Raw genomic sequence first — 22,473 nt, 5'->3', positions numbered from 1 at the left:
GCAGCTGTGCCACTGCTGGTGTAGGCACAGCCCAAAAACCAGTGACGGCCCTGGGTACTGCTGGGAAGCAGCTGCTGCTCTTGGCACTGGGCTTGGCAGTGGTCCCAGGCTTGGCAGGGTAGATGCCATCCATCCCAGGGCAAAGGCAGCCTTGCTCCTGAGCCTGACTCCTCACCCCTTCTGGGCCTTTTTGCAGTAGGGGCCCCGCCGACAGCACAGAGGAGGAGGGTGTAATTCCACATTGCCCCAGTTAAAACCAAACTGGAACCGGATCCCACTGGTTTTTGGGTGGGGTTGGTGCAGTTGTGGTTCTGCAGCAGCGTGGCCACCCAGCCCCATCCTAGTGCCAGGAACTGCCATTTCCCAGTGCTGGGCAGCACCAGAGGGATTTCTTCACAGCGCAAAACCTGCGGGGTTGCTCTGTGGGGCAGTGTCTCCCCGGGCTCTCACAGCACCCAGCACGGAGCTTTGCAGATCCTTGAGTGCAGAGAGAAGGGGCCATCGTGCCCCAGCCCCCCGGCACCTCCGGGGCCCCCGTTCCCTGCAGCCACCCCCATGTCAGCTGTCGGAGCAGCCATGGCGGGCGCGGAGCTTGGCAGGGCCCGTGAATGTCAGCATTGACGTCAGCCAAGCATTCCCTGCGTTCCTGCTGCCACTGCTGCAGGAAATGGGGCTGGGGAGCAGGGACAGCCCGGCTGAGGCCAGCCCCGGACCCCTGCTGTCCCCAGACCCCCGCCCTCCCTGGGGCTCCCCTCCTGCCTGTGGGAGGGGACCGTGGCTCTGGCTGCGGCTCTGGCACTGCACTTGCAGTTTTCAAATACCTGGTATGTCTCTTCCTCCTCCTCCTCCTCTCCTCCTCCTCCTCCTTCTCCTCCTCCTCCTCCTCCTCCTCCTCCCTTGCAGTCTCTGCAGCACTGAGTGATCACCTGCTGCCTCTGAGTCATCAGCTGCGGGTGCCTGTGGCCGGATCCTGCAGTGATGTCGCTGTATCCCTGCGTCCTGCCCACGCTCTGTGTGCCACCCTCAGGATGCAGCACCCCGGCCATCCCCACGGGGGGATGCTGGGCCCTGAGTGCCCCCGCTCAAATTCACACCAGGGTGGTGCAAAGGCAGGCCAGAGGGCTCCTCTCTTAGACTCTTTTTTGTGGTGGGGGCCCTCGGTTGGGAAGTCCTGGTGGGAGTGTAGCCCTTCTCTCTCTGGCTCGCAGGGCTGGCCGGATCCATGCTGGGTGGACATGGCAATGACAGCAGCAGTGACAGCCCAAGGCCACCCATCTTTGGGGGTGAGTGGCAGCACTGGAACCCAAACCAGCTCCTCTCCACCCCAACCCACGCCCCAGGTGATACAGAGATAACATGGTGTGCCTCAAACAGGGAGTCACCATGAGAGCTCCGTGTGCGCCCGTGCCGGTGGTGCCTTGGGAAGGAGAATATCAAAGGGTTTAACGTTTCTTTTGGCTTTTCCATGGCCTTGGGAAGGAGAATATCAAAGGGTTTAACGTTTCTTTTGGCTTTTCCATGGCCACCAGCACTGCAGGTCACCTGAGGAATTTCTGCACCTTTTGTTGTTAATAAAAAAGCCAGTGAATCCTTGTGAGCAGGATTCCAGCAGCTCACGCTGCACAGAGGTGCCAGGGCCTGATAAGGCACCAGGTGCCTTATGATTTGGGACTGGGAGGACACCTCGCTGGGGACAGGAAGGCCGGTCCCCTCCCTCCATCAGGGCCATGAATGCCACACTTGCCAGCCAGCAGCAGCCTGGCACCACGGGTGTCCCTATGGCAGCTCCCCACTGGGGCAGCACCTCCCGTGCCCGGTGCCATCCGTGGCATCAGAGGGGAGTGTCACCACCCCCTGTGCAGCCCGTGCCCGCTGTGTCCAGCCCAGGACAGCTCCAGGGGGGCAGGGTTGGTGCTCAGCCCCCCACTCTGAGGCTGCAGCCGCCTGCTGAAATGCAGATGCAGCGCAATGCTGGATGTGATTAATAATGCAATCAGCGACCTATTTTTCCCGGTCTAACGTGCAATGAATATGAGGGCTGAATCCTGGTGATTGCTGAACGCCTTTCTATCTTTGGGGCCTATTCATGAAAAAAAACCAGCCCTCATCAGAACAGTAATCTGATCCAATTTATTCCTTTCCTGATGTTCATCAAATCTTTTTCCTTTTTATTTTTTTTCTTCCTTTCCTTTCTTCTTTTTTTTCCCCCTCTCTTTGCACATAAAATCCTTAAGTGGGGCAGCAGGAGGAGGAGAAGGAGGGAACCTTAGATCTTCAAAGGGGCAGTGGGAGCAGTGAACTGAGTCCTCACTCTGCCACAGCCCCTTTTCACTGCCCCAGTACCATAAAGAGACCTTAAAAGTGAACGTGTCAGTAATTACCCATCTTGGCAGGGCTGCGGTGCCCAGCCAAAGCAGGGGAAGAGCCTGGCTGCAGATCAGGCTCTGAGATTTGCTGGGTGTTACTGCAGGAACAAGGGGGAGTCCCTGCAGCATGAGGAGCTGCCCTGAGCACTGTGGGCTCGGGGCTACTGCCTGTCCTGGCTTCAGGGTGAGCCTGCTGGGGTGCAGGAGGCTTTTGGGGGGATGTGGTGCTGCTCTCCCACGAGGAGGAGCACTCATGGAGCCCCAGTGCAGCACCACAGCTGTGCATGCACCATGGCAGTGTGTCCACCACCGCGCTCACCGTCACCGCCGCCACGCACCCAACCTTCACCTCCTTCCTCTCTGTCCCCCATGTCCCTGCAGGAAACGGCTACGTGAGTGCCAGGGCCTCTCCGGGTCTCCTCCCCGTGTCCAACGGCAGCAGCCTGGGCAAGATCATCCCGGCCAAGTCGCCGCCGCCGCCGTCGCACGGCGCGCAGCTGGCGGCCAACAGCCGCAAGCCCGACCTGCGCGTCATCACCTCGCAGGGGGGAAAGGGGCTCATGCACCACCTGGTGAGTGCCCACGGGGCTCCGGGAGGGGTGCCAGAGGGCAGGCTGCAGGGGGATGTGGGGGTCTGGTGGTGGGTGCTGGCTGGGGATGTGCTGGAGGGGGGTTATGGGGAGGGAGGTTTGGGTTTCTGACTGCGCTGTCATGTAGCAGGCACCACTGTGAGCTGTGTGTGCCACAGGGATGGTGAAAACCCTGTACCAGGCACCACTCTGAGCTGTGTGTGCTACAGGGATGGTGAAAACCCTGTCCCAAACACCACTCTGAGCAGTTTCTACCCTATAGATGGTACAAACCCTGCAGCAGGCACCACTCTGAGGAGTTTGTGCCCCATGGATGGTACAAACCCTCTCCCAAGCACCACTCTGAGCTGTGTGTGCCCGTGGATGGTACAAACCCTCTCCCAAGCACCACTCAGAGCAGTTTGTGCCCGTGGATGGTGCAAACCCTGTCCCAAGCACCACTCTGAGCTGTTTCTGCCCTATAGATGGTACAAACCCTGTACCAGACACCACTCTGAGCTGTGTGTGCCCGTGGATGGTACAAACCCTCAGCCAAGTACCACTCTGAGCTGTGTGTGCCCGTGGATGGTGCAAACCCTGTACCAGACACCACTCTGAGCTGTGTATGCCCCATGGATGGTACAAATCCTCTCCCAGACACCACTCTGAGCTGTTTGTGCTCCATAGATGGTGCAAACCCTGTACCAGACACCACTCTGAGCTGTGTATGCCCCATGGATGGTACAAATCCTCTCCCAGGCACCACTCAGAGCAGTTTGTGCCCGTGGATGGTACAAACCCTGTCCCAAGCACCACTCTGAGCAGTTTGTGCCCATGGATGGTACAAACCCTGTACAAGGCACCACTCTGAGCTGTGTGTGCCCCATGGATGGTACAAATCCTCTCCCAGGCACCACTCAGAGCAGTTTGTGCCCCGTGGAGGCAGGGTGAGGTGCCAGTGGGCACGGTGCAGCTGGGGTGGGCTGTGTGAGTTAACAGTGCCTCTCGGTTCTCTCCCTGTTCTGCCCTGGACAGACCGAGGACCACCTGGCTCTGGTGAGTTCCCCTCTGGGCGTGCATGGCACACGGGCTGCTTGTCCCCTGGCTCCTGCCCTGGCTTGGCGAGGCGTGGGGCACGCAGAGGGGGTGGACACTGGCTCCCTGTGTGCTGGGAATGTGGCAGGATGTGGGCACCAGCGTTACATCCACTCCTGCTGCAGAAAATAAACCCAGAGAAAAACAGGCTCTTAGGAAAACCCAGTTCCCCATGGGAAACAAGGAGCTGGCATGAGCTGCAAAGGGGCTGTTTCTCCACCAAGGCCAAAATTGCTGTGTTGGTGCCCCTGGGGAGGTCAGCCAGGGTCCCTTTGGGGACTGTGCACTGCCCTGGCCCTGCCCGTGGGGCTGCACTGGAGCCACCACAGCTACAGCACAGGGACAGCTGGCCCACTGCCAGCACATGAGAGACAGGGAGTAAATCAGGCTCTTCCCATGTTAAAGATATTATTTAAAGCCTGTGTAAATCCACTGGCTGGCTAGTGCACTCACTAAACCTCCCTTGTGCACGGGGCAGTTTTCTGTGTTATTTTTATGGCTTTTTTTTTTCCCTCTCCCTGCCAGCAAAGTGAATGCCACCTTGTTTGTGGCAAGGATTCACTCTGCCCTGTTGCTATTCTGGTGCAGGGCAGATGGGTGACAGGTCAGCCCAGCAAGGGAAGGGCAGGAGCTGCTGCGGGATGCAGGTCACGCAGCCAGGGAAAAGCTCTCCAAAAACACAGGAGAAAGCAAATCCCTCTGGCAGCCTGCACTGAGACACTCATGGCCAGGGCAAGGATGGGCCTGAGCTTTGGCAGACAGGAATTCTGCTGCTCTTCGTGTCCCCAAACCCTTCCAGCATCTCCGTGCCTCAGTTTCCCCATGTGTGGAGGGAGAGCAGTCCCTCCTCACCTCCCCATCTGCTCGTTCCTGTTCCCTGTGCCCAGACCATTCCCTGGCTGCATACTGAAGCAGCATTAGGTGGAAATCCACTGGGGTGGCATTAATTAATTGGTCTGAATGAACCTGGTGGGGTTTTGCCTGAAGTGAAAAATGAAAAACGTCCTCGCCCCAGCCAAAGTGGCAGCAGTGAGGTGGAGGCTGATGAGATGTGGGCAGGGTGGCACGGGCACCTTGGCACTGCTGCATCAGGGAGGGGACTGCAGGGTGTTGTCCCTGGTGCAGATGCCCCCCTGCTCTGCTGGCCTTCTCCCCAGATTTGCTCCCTCCATATTGCTCAGCCCACACAGCAGATCCTCTCTCCAAATGGCAGCTCCCACCTCTTCCCAGGCAGCTGTGAGATGAGTCAGAATCCCTCCAGTGCATCCCCACTGCCCTCAGCCCCAGCCCTGCCACCCTGGGTGCTGCTCCCGCAGCTCTGAGCTCTCCTCCCTCACTGGCTTCAGAGAGGTGTCCCCCATTTCTCCCCACTCTCCTGCCACTCCAGGGGCAGCATCCACTGGATCCCTTCCCTGGGAGCATGCTGCATGGTTGTGGTGCCAGCTGGAACAGTTTGTGGGCACCATGTGGGGGGCAGCTTGCACACCTCCTCTCCCTGCATGGATTGTGGTGAAAATCGGGGTGCTTCCCCCAGCCCAGCTGGGGCTGACGTGCCCACACTCCCCTTGTGGTGTTAGGGAGGTTCCTGGGGCTGGCACAGCCTGCCCAGCTGGTGTCCCAGCCCTGTGGCATGGCCACATCATCCCTGTGCCCTCCCAGGAAGGGCACAGAGCCCTGCAGAGAGGGGCAGATGTGGGGGCTGCATCCCCCTGGTCTCGTGCAGGCAGGACAGGGACAGGGCTGTGCCTTCTGGGGTGACATTCCCTGCCATGTCCTTCACCCAGAGCAGTGGGCACGGCCAGCAGGATGTGTGCCAGAACCCCCTCTCCTGCAGCCCCCCCAGCTTTAGCAATTAGAGCCTGGTAATCCCCTTGCCCAGGCCACAGGAGGGCCCTGGGGCTGGGCAGTGTGTGGGTGCAGGGTGAGCAAATCCTGCCCAGCCAGGTGCTCTTACCCTCTGCAGGGCAGGGTTGTAGCCCCCAGCTTTGTCCCAGAGAGTCTCCCTGGCCATGGGGAAGCGTGGCAGAGTCTGTGCCCAGCCCTGCAAGGCCCTGGCAGCCCTCAGCTGCACAGGAAGGCTGCTCCCTGTGCCCCAGCAGCCTCGTGCCAGGCGTGGCTGGAGCTGGGCACTGCCCCAGTCTTCACAGGGTGACGTGTGCTGGGGTGCCTCGGATTAGAGTCAAGCCTCTTGAGGCTGATTTAAATCAGATCAGCACAGACAGCCCAGATTATCTGCCTTGTAAACAGGGCTGAAGCTGACCTGTAGATCTGCCCACATAACTGCCTGCAAAACCAGGGGGGGAGCTTGGTGTGCACCAGTCCAAGGGCAGAATTTTTCCACGGTGGACCTGCTAATACCTAAGTCACCAAAACCTTGTGAGGGCACCAAGCCAGCAGGCTGCTGAGCACTGGGCTTTGAGTTTAGGGATTCCAGAGACCCTTTAAAATCCTGAGGCCAATGCTTAGTGTCCTCAGCTTCCCTCGAGGCAGGGGCTTGCTCTTGGCCACCAGATTGGCAGGGAGCTGTCAGCTCTGTGCTGCCTCAGCCGGTTTTAGTTTGCTTTGGTCCCTTTGTCGCTCCTTGGAAGCTCAGCAAGCCTCACATGCAGCCTCTGGAGAGCAGGGAGGGATTGTCTGAGCCTCCTGCTGATGTTCCCCTCCGTGCACACAGGGGCATGGCTGGTGCTGGTGGGTGAAGCCCAGCCCTGGGCAGGAGGGGGACTCAAGGCCATGACCTGCAGATGAGTGTTGCAAGGTCCACAGTGTCAGTGTGGTTTGTACTTTGCCTTTTTGCAGTGTGGGATGGCCAGAGGATCAATCCTGCCTGTCCCACACCCTCCATGCTCAGCCCCAGTGCATGCCCAGGGGGTCTGGGGGGGTCACAACCCCTGAAGATGACCAAGTGTGACCATCTGGGCTTTAACTCCCTCCCTGTTTGCTCCCACAGCAGAACACACAGCGGCTGGGTGTCTCCCAAGCAACTCACTCTCTGACCACACCAGTTGTTTCTGTGGCCACTCCGAGTTTGCTGACACAGGGGCTGCCCTTCTCAGCCATGCCCACAGCATACAACACAGGTAAGACATGGCCAGGACACAGCTCTGACACAGAGAGACATGGCCAGGACACAGCTCTGACACAGGAGAGACATGGCCAGGACACAGCTCTGACACAGGTGCCAGGGCAGAGCTCTAAGCAGGCAGGACCTGGCAGGGCAGAACTCTGACACAGGACCTGGAAGGGCAGAGCAATAAACAGGCAGGACCTGGCAGGGCAGAGCTCTAAACAGGCAGGACATGGCCAGGACAGAGCTCTAAGGCAGGGCCTGGCAGGGCAGAGCTCTAGTACAGGTGAGACATGGCAAGGGCAGAGCTCTAAGCAGGCAGGACCTGGCAGGGCAGGGCTCTAAGCAGGCAGGACCTGGCAGGGCAGAGCTGTCAGGTGGCTCAGTCACAGAGGGAAATGTGCTGCTGCAGGCACGTGCCTGCTGCTCCCTGAGCAGCTGCAGTGATGCTCGTGCAACTCTCCACTGCACACATGGTTGAGTGCCAGGCTTCCACAGGACTAAAACCAGGGGGAAACTCGTTGTGTAAGTGCTGAGAGCTCACTGGCATGGCCTGCAGGGCTGTGAGGGCTGATGCAGCCCACTGCACTGTGCAAGTGCATGCTAATTACAGCTACACCCATCCCCGGGCTCCCAGAGCTCAGGGGGTGTTGTAATAATGACAACAAGTCCCTCAGAAAGTTGGGGAGGAATGCAAACCAACCTGCTCACAGCCACATTGATTTGGGCTGCTGGATTGAAGTCAGCCTCAGGCGACAGCGACAGTGCACTTGCCCGAGCAGAAGGGTTGTTCATCTGCCACCTGTCAGACCTCCACCAAGACTTTGAGGGCTTGCTGGCTGCCTGTGTAACTCGTTCTGGCTCAGAGAAAAGTACAGAAACGTAAAAAAAAGCTGCTTGTCTGGAAGAACCCAGAAGTGGCACGTTGGATACTCCCTCTCCTAATTAGTAGGTGTAGCCCCGGTGCTGCGTGATGAGGCTCCTCTCCCTGCCTGGCCATGCGGTTTCCCAGCCAGCCTGGAGTCCCCAAAATAGTTTTAATTGAGCCCTGTGCCGCTGCTCAGAGCGGAGGGGCCTGAATTTCAGCTCTCTGGAGTTGTTTTTTCTCCCAGAGCCCTGTGGGGGTGAGCGTGAGGGGCACTGCTGTAGGGTGCAGACTCTGAACCTGGCACTGCTGTCAGAGCTGCCCCGTTAGTTGGGGAGGAATTGTCTTCATTTGTGAAGGGTCTGGAGCACAAGGACCTCAGCCTGGAGAAAAGGAGGCCTGGGGGGACTTTGTCACTTCACAACTCCCTGACAGGAGGGGACAGCCAGGTGGGGTCGGCCTCTGCTCCTGGGTAACAAAGGGCAGGATAAGAAGAAGCAGCCCCAAGTTGTGCCAGGGGGGGTTTAGGTGGGATATTAGGGAAAATTTCTGTGTGGAAAAGGTGTTCAGGCTTTGGAACAGGCTGTCTGAGGCAGTGGTGGTGTCACCATGCCTGGAAGGGCTTAACAGACGTGACTGTGACACTTGGGGACATGGCTTAGTGGTGGCCTTGGCAGTGCTGGGGGAACAATTGGACTCTTGGATGGTCTTGGACACCCTTTCCAGCCTAAATAATTCCATGATTCTGTGATGCTGCAGAGGTGATCATTGTGTGGGGGGTGGAGGGCTGCAGATGCCCAGGGCAAACTGCCAGCCTGGAGCATTGGCACTTGTTCTTCCCAGGCCTCACCTGATAGTTGGGTGGGTATTGCCTGGATCCCTGTGCTGAGCTGCCCTCTGGCCAGAGTTCTGTGCTGGGGTGTCAAACCCAGCTCTGTGGTGTGGGGCAGCTCCAGCTCAAGCCCTGGTGGGGGCTGCAGGGGCAGCCACTGTCACCAGTGAGTGTCAGGAGCTTCCAAACCAGAAGAGCTGGTGCAGGGGGTGGTGTGGAGCAGGGAGCCCAGAGCCAGGACATTGGGTGGGGTGTGCCGGGGCTTTGGCAGCAGTTCAGCAGCAGCACAGCCACCTCTGTGTGTGCTGCTGGGGTGGGGACAGCTGAAACCACGAGACACCCAAAATTAGAGCTAGAATGGGGGAGGAGAGGGTGTGAGGAGGGTTTGCAGGGTGTCTGTGGCAGCCTGACATGGCTGACCAAGGTTTGACCATCTCCTCAAGGAGCAGCACTTCCCTCCCTGATTTTTTTCCACCAGCATTCACACGCTGTGTAAAACCCCCCCGGGTGTGAGGTGCCCCACTGGGATTTTCAAGGGTTCTGCATGGGCAGGCAGTGCCCTGCAAGGGTGGGGGGGAGGTACCGGGGCATGGGGGGGAACAGTGCAGGGCAGGGGATGCCGGGGTGCCCTGGGTGGGGGGGTCACGGTGACAGCTCCGTGTCCCCACGGCGGGCAGGGAGCGCCCCCTGCTGCCACCCGGGACACGGCGCGCGTGGGGTGTCCCAGGCGTGGGTGGGGCTGTCCCAGGTGCGCCCCAGGTACAGGTGAGGGTGCACCAGGTGCAGGTGAGGGTGCCCCAGGTACAGGTGAGGGTGCCCCAGGCACAGGTGAGAGTGCCCCTGGTACAGATGAGGGTGCCCCAGGTGCACGTGAGGGTGCCCCACGTACAGGTGGGGATACCCAGGCACAGGTGAAGGTGCCTTAGGTACAGGTGAGGGTGCCCAGGTACAGGTGGGGATGCCCCATGTACAGGTGGGGATGCCCAGGTACAGGTGGGGATGCCCCAGGTACAGATGAGGGTGCTGCAGGCACAAGTGAGGGTGCCCCAGGTAAGGGAGGGGGATGCCCAGGCACAGGTGAGGGTGACTTAGGTACGGATGAGGGTGCCCCAGGCACACGTGGGGATGCCCAGTACAAGTGAAGGTGCCCCAGACACAGGTGAAGATTCCCCAGGCACAGGTGAGGGTGCCTTCGGTACGGATGAGGGTGCCCCAGGCACACGTGCGGATGCCCAGTACAAGTGAAGGTGCCCCAGACACAGGTGAAGATTCCCCAGGCACAGGTGGGGATGCCCCAGGCACAGGTGAGAGTGCCCCAGGCACAGGTGGGGATGCCCAGGTACAGATGAGGGGGCTGCAGGCACAGGTGAGGGGGCCCCAGACACAGGTGGGGATGCCCAGGCACAGGTAGGGATGCCCCAGACACAGGGGAAGATTCCCCAGGCACAGGTGGGGATGCCCCAGGCACAGGTGAGAGTGCCCCAGGCACAGGTGGGGATGCCCAGGTACAGATGAGGGTGCTGCAGGCACAGGTGAGGGTGCCCCAGACACAGGTGGGGATGCCCAGGCACAGGTAGGGATGCCCCAGACACAGGTGAAGATTCCCCAGGCACAGGTGGGGATGCCCCAGGCACAGGTGAGAGTGCCCCAGGTACAGATGAGAGTGCCCCAGGCACAGGTGAGGGTGCCCCAGGCACAGGTGAGGATGCCCCAGGCACAGGTGAGAGTCCCCCAGGCACAGGTGAGAGTGCCCCAGGCCCAGGTGGGGATGCCCCAGGCACAGGTGAGAGTGCCCCAGGCACAGGTAGGGATGCCCCAGGCCCAGGTGGGGATGCCCAGGCACAGGTGGGTGTCAGCTGCCGGGGTTCTCGAGGGTGCCCCAGGCACAGGTAGGGATGCCCCAGGCACAGGTGAGAGTGCCCCAGGCACAGGTAGGGATGCCCAGGCCCAGGTGGGTGTCAGCTGCCGGGGTTCTCTGCCCCAGCAGGGAGGAGCTGTGTCTGTGCTCTGTGCATTTGTCTGGGGGGCTCTGGGGGGCTCTGGGGCTCTCGTGTGTTCATGGCCCTTCCTGAGGGCAGCCAGGCACGGCTGCATCATGGCCACTGCTGTGCCTGGGGGCAGGGGCACTGCTGGGTGTTGAGGAGGGTGGAGGTCCTGCCAGCAGCTCGTGCCCTGAGGCTGGAAGACAAGTGGAAGTAAGGAGGAGATGGTTTACACTGAGGGGGGTGAGGAGCTGGCACAAAGTGCCCAGAGAAGCTCTGGCTGCCCCATTGCTGGAGGTGTCCAAGGCCAGGTTGAACAGAGACCTGGGATAGTGGAAAGTGTCCCTGCATGTTGGACTAGATGGCCTTTAGATGTGCCTTTGTTGAGGCAGTGTTTGGTCATAGATTGGACTGGATCTGGGTCTCATCTTAGGTCTTTTCCAACCTGATTGGTTCTGTGACTCCAACACAAGCCATGCCCACACATGAGCTGTGTCCTCTGGCCAGCATCCCTGTGCCACTGACACCCCATCCACGGTGTGTTTGTGTCCCCTGTGTGTGCCCATCCTCCCTCAGGGCTCGGGGCGCTGTGGGGGCAGGTGTGACATGGAAGTGACTGCAGGGCTCCCTCCCTTGCAGATTATCAGCTGACAAGCGCTGAGCTCTCCTCGCTGCCGGCCTTCAGCTCACCTGGAGGGCTGTCCCTTGGCAACATCTCTGCCTGGCAGCAGCAGCAGCAGCAGCAACAGCAGCAGCAGCAGCAGCAGCAGCAACAGCAGCAGCAGCAGCAGCAACAACAGCAGCAGCAGCAGCAGCAGCCGCAGCAGCAGCCGCAGCAGCAGCACCTGGTCCCGGTGTCACTAGGAAACTTAATGTGAGTGACACGAGGGGGAAGTGGGGATTGTGAGGGTGCCAGCCCCAGGTGACTGCTCCCTGGGCTCTCCAGACCCCCAGGGCCAGCCCCTGGTGGGTCCTGGGGGGCAGGAGCTGTGTGCCTGTGCACAGCTGGCACTGCTGTCCCCGTGGCTCTGAGGGTGACCCGAGTCCCTGGCTGACATCAGGGCTCTTGGGGATGCTCCCAGAGCTCATCCTGCTGCCTGTCCACAGTGGGATTGATCCCTGCACGCTCCTGGGGGGAGCTGAGAGCAGGCCAGAGGCAGGGTTGGATGGGATGAGTGTTGCAGGGTAAGGTGCCTGGAATTGTGCCCTGCAGGTGTAGAAGAAAGTGGTTTTTAGTATTGCAAAGAAATTGCTTTTCTCCAGGGCAGAAAATGCAGGCACTTGCATCTTAGAGCAGGATTTTTGAAGTGGATCTGCTTTTACTCTGGAGTAAAGCATCCACACACAGAATGACAGTGAAAATAAAGATTTGAGCCACTTGCCCGTGATCACATTGAGGCCATGGGACAAAGAGAGGCAGGAGTTGAAGAGGAGGGATCAATGACTGCCCCAGCCACTGAGCCAAAGACACATTTGCACCATGAAGGAAGGGATGGATGGATGGATGGATGGATGGATGGATGGACGGAGAGATGAAAGGGGATGAATAGAGGACTGGAAGGACAGATGGACAGATGAAGGGCTGGGATGGGTGGGTGGGTGGAGGAATGGATGGATGGACCCGGTTTTTGTGTAGGAATTTAGTGTTTCTTCTCTGCCTGGTGCATGTTTTCCAGGCAGGGCAGGCAGCAGTTTCCTCAGTAGCTGCCAGGACCTCCTGCACCAGTGGGGCCATAGGATGTGTAGAAAGCCTGGACAAAATTTTGTGTTGTAGAGGTTGAGGAGGTTCCCAGTTTTGATCAAAACCTCCTGGTGAGCCATGTGCTGAGTCTGTGCAGCCCAGGGGTGCAGGGGCAGAGCTGTAGGGGCACCCATGCCTTTGGGCCACTGCTGAGGGACAGTGGCTGGGATTGGGGCTGGATCACGGGGTGCTGGGGAAAGAGGAATGCTGCCCACAGGGTCTGACCCCAGCTCTGTGGTGATGTGACTGCACGTGATTCTGAAGTCATAATTCTGTTTATGCATCCACATTAATGATCTAATCCAGGTTTATAACCGTGGGTTCATTTGGCTGTAGAGTGTGCAAGTTCTGAATTCTGTGCACTGGAGGGTAGAAGGCCACCAAAAAGATAATAATGAGAGATTTCCCATTATCTCCTCCTCCATCTTTTTCTCCCCCTTCCTCCCCTTCTGCCCTCCCTTTCCCAACCTCCGGGATGCCCAGACAAGGGAGCCACTTATCCCACACCACCACTTTGACTGTCAACACCAACCCCAACATCAGCATCAAGTCCGAGCCCGTCTCGCCCAACCGGGAGAGGAACACTGCCACCCCGCTCAGCACCTTCCCCCACCAGCCCCGGCATGAGCCCACCGGCCGCTCGCCCGTCGACAGCCTCAGCAGCAACACCAGCTCCTACGAGGGCAGCAGCGAGCGGGACGACCCCGCCCGCCCCGATTTTGGCTCCTCCCTGGGCCTCCTTCGACCCGGCAGCGAGCCCGAGGGGGAGAGCCCCTCCGTAAAGCGCATGCGGTTGGATACCTGGGTCACATAACGGGGTCCCCGCCATCCCTGGGAGCTCCTGGAGGGGCTGGGAAGGGAGGGGGAGGGTGAAACGGGTGATGGGGATGGGGCTGGGGGTGGTGGTGGTGGTGGTTGGGGGGGGGGAATTATCATAAACTGCCTGAGAAATAGCTTTAGGATTTTGTAGGCATTCATTCTAGCGCAGCAGGCGACGCATGCAGCACAAACGGCGCTGGGGAGCGGCCCGGGGTGTGGGGATGGGGGGCTGGAGTGGGGTAGTGTCCTCACCAAAACCAGCAGCCCCTAGGGATGCTCCACACTGGCCAGTAGGACCCTCCTGGGGAGTGGGAATGCAGCCCTGAGGCAGAGCAGCTGCGGCAGGATGGGAGGCAGAGCACCCCAAAATGCTCCTTCCTGGCCATTCCCCTGGGTCCCTGTGCAGGGAGGGGCAGGTCAGACATGAGCCAGCTCTCTGGGAGCTCAAAGGGCTTTGCTAGGCACAGGTTTTCCTCCAGAAGGGTTTTCCTAAACCAGGAAAGGGAGGTGGAGAGCAGCTCGGGGATGCAGCCACATCCACAGCCTGTTTGGGGCTCCTGGAATTGGGAAGCTGCATCAGGAGTAAGAGGCAGATTTTTAAGGCTCAATCCCGTTTGCATGACAAGTGGATGCAGACATCCTTCCTCCCTGAGCAGGGAACTCCACTGTTCCTGACCAGGGTCACTGGAACACTGGAGTTCTCTTTCCCTCACCTCCACCTGGGCACAGCAGGTGTGTGGAGAGGAGATCTTAGTGCTGGTTTTGAGAGCAAGTTGTGGATTTTACCAAACAAAGTCCATCAAAGCATTTTAGAAATGGGTTCCCATTGCACATGGGCCGAAGCTTTAAATGAGGAAATTGGGAAGAAATGTATTTTTTTACTGAAAGATGCAACTGAAGTCATGATCCCAATGAGATTTTGCCTGGAGGTTTCTAGGCCTCAAAAGGCAACAGTGAGCTGTGCAGAAAATCTCCTTGAGCCTTGAGCAGTGATTTAGTGGAAGGGAAGAGGAAATACCGAGGAATTTCCTCATGTTGCCACTTGCTCTGGCAGTTTCCCAGGGATGGCTGTTGGTGCCCTGATCCCAAAAATGCATCAACCTGCTCGTGGCTGGAGGGTTTGGAGGAGAAGGGGCCGTTCCTGGCTGGCACAGCCATTAGGGATGGGCTTTCTCCCTGCAGGTGCTCGTGCTGGTCCCCCAGTCCCTCCCAGCCTGCTGCCCTGTCCCCCTGTGCAGGGCCACCCCAGCCCCACTCAGCCCTGGGCTCGCAGTCCCAAACTGGCACAAAACCTGCCCGGGTGCCACCTTTGCCAGCTGGAGCTTGGCCAGCCTTGGGGGGCTGTGGAGGAGCTGCCTGGGGTTCAGCTCAACCCTGAGACAGAGCAAAGGGAGAGGAGCTGAGTCAGGGTGGGGTTTATGCCCCTCCTGGATCCCTCTGCTGGGTGAGCTCAGCCTTGGGATGGCATAAAAACGTCCCAGGATGAGGGGTTTTACAAACTTTTCCCAACCAAGCATTTATCACAAAGTTTCTAATTGGAAGAAAAAAAAAAAACAAGAAAAAAAAAAGTGCTGATGAGTATTGTGCAATGAATGGGGAGTGGTTGGAGGAGGAGAGGAAACCCTTCAGGAGCTGGGTGAAAATCAGGAGCTGGTTTTGTGTGGACACCTGGTGAAGGGGTCAGGGTGGGTGCTCAGCAGTGCTGGCATTCTGGGTACCCTCACCACCATCCCTGCTCGTGGATCAAGGCACGGAGAGATGTGCCAGATCAAACCCCCCCCTCCAGACCTCGAAAGACCAAATTCCTGCCACAAAGGCTTTTCCACCCAAACGACAGCTTTACCCTTTTCCAACCATACATTTGGAATTCCCTCTCCTGCTCCCGTGCTCCGGGAAGGCTTTGGGTGGGCAAGAGGAGGAAATCCCTGGCAGGTTTTGTGCAGTTGAACCCCCCCGTGTCCCCTCCCAAGCCAACCCAGCGGGTGCCAGGGACAGGCTCGGCTCTCACCTCCGGAATGTCGGCGTCGGAAGCGGATCTGCCTCCCTCCCTCCCTCCCTCATCCCTGCCAGTCCTTGGGGAAGCAGGAGAGATGCTGTGGACCGTGGTCTTCCTCGCCACGCCGGACGTACCTGGACGCGCACCTGAGCTCTTTGCACGGCCTTGCTTTGGAAATTAGGCGGGATAATGACGTCTCATCGCTCTCGTTTTATTGTATTTTTATTTTCTTCTTCTTCTTCTTCACGAAAAACAAAGTCAACCCAACGGACCGGGGTCTGCCCCAGCGGGAGCAGCGTGGCAGCAGGGCCCAGCAGAGCCTCCAGAGACCCCGGGAGGAGGTGACAGCAGAGACCCCCCGGCACTCGACGCCGTCGGTGCGGAGCAACCGTCAGGAGTGGGGGGAAAAAAAACCAAAAAAACCCCCATTTTTGCTCATTAACTTCACGCCCTGACTCCCAATTTCACTCTTCTGCCTGGAAGCTGAGAGGCTGGAAACCACAAAACGCAAGAGACAAAAAACTCTGGGTTAGGCAGATGCAGGTTCAGATCTGCCTGGCGGGGAAGGCGCCGGAGCGGAGCTGCGGCCGCGGCACTCGACGATCCCTGGGCTGGTGCCAGGGGCAGGTACAGCCCTGGGCTGGTGCCAGGGGCAGGTACAGCCCTGGGCTGGTGCCAGGGGCAGGTACAGCCCTGGGCTGGTGCCAGGGGCAGGGACAGCCCTGGGCTGGTGCCAGGGGCAGGTACAGCCCTGGGCTGGTGCTCTGGGCTGGTGGCACGGGCAGGAGCAGCTCTGAGCTGGTACCAGGGGTCGGTACAGCTCTGAGCTGGTGCTCTGGGCTGGTGGCACAGGCAGGTACAGCTCTGAGCTGGTGCCAGGGGCAGGGACAGCTCTGAGCTGGTGCCATGGTCAGGTACAGCTCTGAGCTGGTACCAAGGGCACGTACAGCTCTGAGCTGGTGGCACAGGCAGGTACAGCTCTGGGCTGGTGCCAAGGGCACGTACAGCTCTGAGCTGGTGCCAGGGGCAGGGACAGCCCTGGGCTGGTGCCAGGGGCAGGGACAGCTCTGAGCTGGTGCCAGGGGCAGGTACAGCCCTGGGCTGGTGCCACGGCTCATGGGGAGGTGGGAGTGCCCGGGTCAGACACGGCGTTGGCTTCACGTCGCAGTGAAAGGGGTTTGGGGGCTGTTTGTCGGGGTCTTTGTTGGGGGCTTGGGGTTATTTTATTATTATATTCTATTTTTTTTTTTTTTGTTGTCTGGGTCATTATCCTTTATTTCCCCCTCCAGACTGTAGTATCTGGTAAACTCCTCCTAATTTTCAAAAGACAACGAGAAGAATGACAATCTAAGAAACCAACACCCTCCTTTGTGCTTCTATAAATATGTTTCTGATCTAATTTTATTTCTCGTGCTCATCTGTACTGTTGACAGTTACAATTGTGTATAATTTTTTTTTTTAATTTGGAATTTTTGCGTTGTATAGGGTTTAGTTTTAAAATATATATATATTTTCCATTTTTTAAAAAGGGGTGTTGCAAAAAAAAATTGCACGATTTAAATGACAATAGTTAAAATGCTGCAGTTTTTAGAGATGTGGAAGCAAAATGGAGCTTATTTATTCTCAAAGGCTATAAAGGTGTAAAATGCATGAAGAAAAAAAAAACATTTACAAAAAAAAAAAAGACAAAAAAAGTGTAACCTGAACAAAGTGTAGCGTTAAAGATTTTAAAGGATGACAACAACAAGAAAAAAAGAAAAAAACCAACAAAAAAACAGCTAATATATTGTGTTTGGGCTAGTTTGCTTTTGTTTTTAATTGTTCCTTTTTTGGAGAATGAAATACATTTGTGTATATTTTCATATAAGAAGTATGCACTGAGATGTTTCCAAACTGATATATTCCTTTCTAAACGTGTGGTTACTTACCAAAGTCTGTTTCTGATCTTTACCTTCTAAACTCTCTGCGGATCCTCCAGCCCGCACCTGAGCGCAGGTAAGGCGGGGTGCCAGGGGTGCCAGGGGGCTGAGCCGGGGGGGCTGGCACACGTGGGGGCTGTGACCCCCGGCCTGGGGAGGCTGGTCTTTCCCAGGGCTTGGCAGAGCTGTTTTTTTGGGGTGTTTGTGCCCGTTTTTTGGGGTGTCCGTGCCCGTTTTTGGGGTGTCCGTGCCGCGGTGGGGCTGGCTGGGGTGGGCTGGTGCCAGGAGCAGCGTGGTGAGGGCAGGGGCAGAGCGGGGGGTTCACCCCCGGAGCTGTGCCCAGCGTGTGCAGAGTTTGCTGCAGAGAGGAGGAGGATGGAAGGGAGGGAGGAGGAAGGTCACAGGGCGTGGCTCAGGTGACGCAGCTGCAGGAGCAAGGATGGGGTGGGAAGTCACCTGCCCAGCCCTGGAGGAGATTCGGGGATGGAGCAGGACCCTAAATGATGGATAGAGCCTAAAATGGTGGGAAGGGCACTAAAAGGGGGCCTGAAACACTGCCTGGGTGCAGTGAGGGCGGTGGTGGGTCAGTGGGGGTGGTCCTGCCCGCTCTGGGGGCTGTGGACGTGGTCAGCTGGGCTTGGATGGTCAGCTGAGGTTGGATGGTCAGCTGGGCTTGAGTGGTCACCTGAGGTTTGATGGTCAGCTGAGGTTGGATGGTCAGCTCGAGTTTGATGGTCAGCTGGGCTTGGATGGTCAACTGGGTTCGGGTGGTCAGCTGGATACAAGTGGTCCACTAGATTTGGATGATCAGCTGGGGTTGGATGGTCAACTGAGTTGGATGGTCATCTGTGCTTGGATGGCCAGCTGGGGTTTGATGGTCACCTGAGGTTGGATGGCCAGCTGGGCTTGGATAGTCAGCTGGAGTTTGATGGTCAGCTGGAATTGGATGGTCAGCTGGGGTTTGATGGTCATCTGGGGTCAAGTGGTCATCTGGGCTTGGATGGTCAGCTGGAGTTTGATGGTCAGCTGAGGTTGGATGGTCAGCTGGGCTTGGATGGTCAGCTGGGCTTGAGTGGTCAGCTGGGGTTTGATGGTCAGCTGAGGTTGGATGGTCAGCTGGGCTTGAGTGGTCACCTGAGGTTTGATGGTCAGCTGAGGTTGGATGGTCAGCTGGGGTTGGATGGTCAGCTGAGGTTGGATGGTCAGCTGGAGTTGGATGGTCAGCTGGGCTTGGATGGTCAGCTGGGTTCAGGTGGTCAGCTGGATTCAGGTGGTCCACTGGAGTTGGATGGTCAGCTGAGGTTGGATGGTCAACTGGGCTTGGATGGTCAGCTGGGCTTGGATGGTCAGCTGGGTTCAGGTGGTCAGCTGGATACAAGTGGTCCACTAGAGTTGGATGATCAGCTGGGGTTGGATGGTCAACTGAGTAGGATGGTCATCTGTGCTTGGATGGCCAGCTGGGGTTTGATGGTCACCTGAGGTTGGATGGCCAGCTGGGCTTGGATAGTCAGCTGGAGTTTGATGGTCAGCTGGAATTGGATGGTCAGCTGGGCTTGAGTGGTCAGCTGGAGTTTGATGGTCAGCTGGGCTTGGATGGTCAGCTGGGGTTTGATGGTCAGCTGGGCTCAGGTGGTCAGCTGGGCTCAGATGGTCAGTTGGATTCAGGTGGTCAGCTGGGCTCAGGTGGTCAGCACAGGGACAGGGTGACCCCTGCTCAGGGGTTTTCAGGCTGGCAGAGCCTGGCTGTGCAGGAGGTTGGGATGAGGGGCTTGGTGCTGGGGGCAGGCTGGCAGTGCTTGTGGTGCTGTCAGGGGCACCCGAGCCCCCGCGGGGGTTGTGGCTGTGGCAGGGAGACTCTGGGGGTCCCTTGGGGAGGGGGTTGTTGCTGTGGGGTGGTTGAGGCCCCTGCCAGGGTTGGGGTCTGGGGACAGTGGAAGTGTTAAATCCAGAGCTGGTGGTGATGGGCCACGTGTGGGCCTGGGGTAAACTGGGGCAAAGAGAAAGAACACGTTTCCTTTTCCCTTTTTCACTTCCCTCTTCCTCTCCAGAATAACTTCAGCAAACCGAGGAAAAAGCAAATTCACAAAAACCCCCCGCCTTTTCCTTGAGAATTTCACTTTTTACACTTTTTTCCTCCCCTAGTGTTGCTCGGTTGGGGGATCCCCCCCATCCCTTTGGGTGTCAGTTGGGATGTTTGTCACCAGTTCTGGGGACAGGGCTGTGAGCTGCTGCTGCCAGAGCTTGGCTGGGGGTGAGGGGCACTTGGTGCTCTGGGGGTCCCCTCTGCCCTCCTGGGGGGAGCATCCCTCAGGAGGGGAAGGAGCATCTTCCCAGCCACTCCTCAGCTCTGGCTGCCACATCCTGCCTCCCACCTCTCCGGCTGGGGGCACAATTTGGGGATGTCTGGGGGATTTTCACCACCCAAAGTGGGGAAAATTCATCCCCATCCGCCTCTCCCTGAGCTGTGGGAGAGTGTCTAACAGTGGGCTTCAGCTGAAGGTTTGCTCTGGTTTCCCTTTCCCGTGTTCATCCTTTTATTCCACCTTCACTTTTATCTTTTTGGGGTTTTTTTCTCTTTTCCTTTCCACAAAAAAACCCAAGCAGACCCATAAACCAAGTATTATGTTTTCACTACCTCCATCCATCACCCTTCCTTGTCCAATGCAGGAAGCCACACTCGGGATGTAAGAGGGCCTTTCCCCCTTTGTTTTCCCCTTTCCCCTGGTGATTTTCTCTCCCTTCTGTCCCTCTGCCCCTCCTCTCTCTGGTCTCTCACCTGTAGTATTTTACCTGGCTACTGTAACTGTAAATAGCGAGTTTCAATCTGTTAGCAATGGTAACAGTACAGAAAACTGGTTTTGGTTTTCTCTTTTTTTTTTTTTTTTTGGTTGTATTGATATGAAATGAGATTATATTTTTGTCAGAGTATATTGTAATAATACTGACTTTGGACATGGCCGAGTTGTACAGCGATTTCTTGTTTAACCCTCTTGGCTCTTCCCGTGCACCCCTCCCCGGCCTCCCTGCTCCCCAAATTTCCATGTCCCGCATCCTGGGCAGGAGCAGCCCCTTGGAAATTTGCAGTTCCAGGGTTGCTTTTCCACAGGGTTCCCACACGCCGGCGTGTCCCCCTGGCTCCGGGGGGTCTGCAACCCCCGGGGGTGATTTAGCGAGCCTTGGAGATGGGGAGGAGCCGGCTGAGCATCCACAGGGATGCTCTGGAGCTCTGCCACGCTCCGGGCAGCAATTCAGGACCCTGGAGCAGTGAGCGGGCTCCTTCCACTCCCCTCTCCTCCCTGGCCGGGGGAAAACCCCGGTTCCTTCCCAGCTCCGTTCTCTGGAGCTGTTTGGGATGTGCTTGACTTGAGCCAGAAGAGGGTGGTGTGGCTCAGGCTGCGCCAGGAGCGGCTCCAGACGGGCTGGGAGGTTTTTGGGGAGTGAGGATTGAGATATCCCCCAGGCTGGGAAGGTTTTTGGGGAGTGAGGGTTGAGATATCCCCCAGGCTGGGAAGGTTTTGGGGAGTGAGGATTGAGATATCCCCTAAAATGGGAAGGTTTTTGGGGAGTGAGGATTGAGATATCCCCCAGGCTGGGAAGGTTTTGGGGAGTGAGGGTTGAGATATCCCCTAAAATGGGAAGGTTTTGGGGAGTGAGGATTGAGATATCCCCCAGGCTGGGAAGGTTTTGGGGAGTGAGGATTGAGATATCCCCTAAAATGGGAAGGTTTTTGGGGAGTGAGGATTGAGATATCCCCCAGGCTGGGAAGGTTTTTGGGGACTGAAGGATTGGCAATATCCCCTAAGATGGGAAAGCTTTGGGGGAACTGAGGGATTTGTAATATCCCCTAGGATGGGAAGGTTTTCAGAACTGAGGGATTCACAATGTCCCCCAGGCTGGGAAGGTTTTTTGGAACTGAGGGATTGAAAATATCCCCTAAAATGGGAAGGTTTTGGGGGAACTGAGGGATTGACATTGTCCCCCAGGCTGTGAGGGTTTTTTGGAACTGAGGGATTGACAATATCCCCTAAAATGGGAAGGTTTTCAGAACTGAGGGATTGACAATATCCCCTAAAATGGGAAGGTTTTTTTGGGGAAGTGAGGGATTTGTAATATCCCCTAGGATGGAAAGGTTTTCAGAACTGAGGGATTCACAATATCCCCTAAGATGGGAAGGTTTTCAGGAACTGGGATTTGCAATATCCCCTCACCCTGGGAAGGTTTTTTGGGACTGAGGGGTTGAAATATCCCCCAGACTGGGAAGGATTTTGGGACTGAAGGATTTGCAATATCCCCCAGACTGGGAAGGTTTTTTGGGACTGAAGGATTTGCAGTATCCCCATCCCTGGGTGGGGATGGGTGGCTGTGTCTCCCCCCTGCCCCCCACATCCACCCCGGGCCAGGGGGAGCCCCAGCATCGTGCTGGGGGATCAGAGAAGGATTTCTTCACTTCAGATGGGTTTTCAGTGAGGTTTTCGTGCTGGTGCCCCTGAGACTGGCCCAGCTCCTCCCTCTGCAGGCCTGCACCCACCTCAGGCTGCAGGAGCACCCCCAGCCGCTCTGCTGTGACCACGCTGGGCTGTCCCCAGGGGCTCCTGGCATCCCCAAGGCCGAGGGGTGCAGCAGCCCACCCTGGGCCACGACTCCCCTCCTGCCCAGGGCTCTTCCCAAGCATTTGCAGGCAGATGAGGTGCTGGAGAAGTGGGGACCGTGGTGGCCCAGTGCTGCTCGCTCTGCTGTCCCCCAGAGCCCCCGGGGCAGCTCCTGCTTCTCCCCCATCCCCTTTGCTCCCCGTAGCTCAGTTAAGCAGGTAGGTGTTAGCAAACTCTGCAAAAAAAAACTTTTGTAAAATAGAATAGACCCTTTAAATGATGCACTAAAATAAAAAAAAAATAAAAAAAAATCATGGGTGCCCCCTGTCAGCTTCTCTGCGTGGTGGTTTGTTGGATGTCCCCGCTCAGCCCAGCACAGGCAGCTCTGCATCCTCCCCCAGGGTGCTGCACAGGTAGAAACAAAGCAGGACGTGCACTTCCCCCCGAGGAGTTTTATTTATTGTTTCGAGAAGCGATTTAAAAGGGAAGAAAAAAAAAAAAAAAGAAAAAAGAAAAAAAAAAAAAAGATGAGGCTCTTTCTGTGCCACGCTGTGGCAGCTCTGCCCTTTCAGCCTTTGCCTTGAGCCCTTTGGTTCTTTTCCCTGAGCCTTGATCCCCATCCTCAGCCAAGGGCCC

At 57.4% G+C, this 22,473-nt stretch overlaps 1 protein-coding gene and 1 long non-coding RNA gene across 21 annotated transcripts in view; both read left to right on the top strand.

The window, feature by feature from the left end:
* Window positions 1-17,256, top strand: part of MEF2D (myocyte enhancer factor 2D) — an 83,309-nt gene extending 66,053 nt beyond the window's left edge. For 7 of the 20 annotated variants that reach the window (XM_039702162.1, XM_039702154.1, XM_039702160.1 and 4 more), the window contains 7 exons: window positions 1,209-1,283; window positions 2,748-2,938; window positions 3,971-3,991; window positions 6,978-7,107; window positions 11,413-11,647; window positions 12,998-16,014; window positions 16,073-17,256. In XM_039702162.1, the coding sequence (XP_039558096.1) occupies window positions 1,209-1,283; window positions 2,748-2,938; window positions 3,971-3,991; window positions 6,978-7,107; window positions 11,413-11,647; window positions 12,998-13,328 (983 nt within the window). In that variant the 3' untranslated portion in view covers window positions 13,329-16,014; window positions 16,073-17,256. The remainder of the gene's footprint in view (window positions 1-1,208; window positions 1,284-2,747; window positions 2,939-3,970; window positions 3,992-6,977; window positions 7,108-11,412; window positions 11,648-12,997; window positions 16,015-16,072) is intronic. The other 13 variants (XM_039702170.1, XM_039702169.1, XM_039702167.1 and 10 more) reach the window with 9 other exon arrangements.
* A 1,000-nt stretch (window positions 17,257-18,256) lies between these two features.
* On the top strand, window positions 18,257-22,341 carry LOC120498925. Its single transcript, XR_005626774.1, has 2 exons — window positions 18,257-18,877; window positions 18,914-22,341. It is a non-coding gene; the product is annotated as an uncharacterized LOC120498925 (long non-coding RNA).
* Window positions 22,342-22,473: the final 132 nt, after the last annotated feature.

Source organism: Passer montanus, unplaced genomic scaffold, assembly GCF_014805655.1.
Source record: "Passer montanus isolate IOZ18808 unplaced genomic scaffold, ASM1480565v1 scaffold154, whole genome shotgun sequence".
Classification (NCBI taxonomy): Eukaryota; Metazoa; Chordata; class Aves; order Passeriformes; family Passeridae; genus Passer; species Passer montanus.
This window is presented reverse-complemented; position numbering and strand designations above follow the sequence as displayed.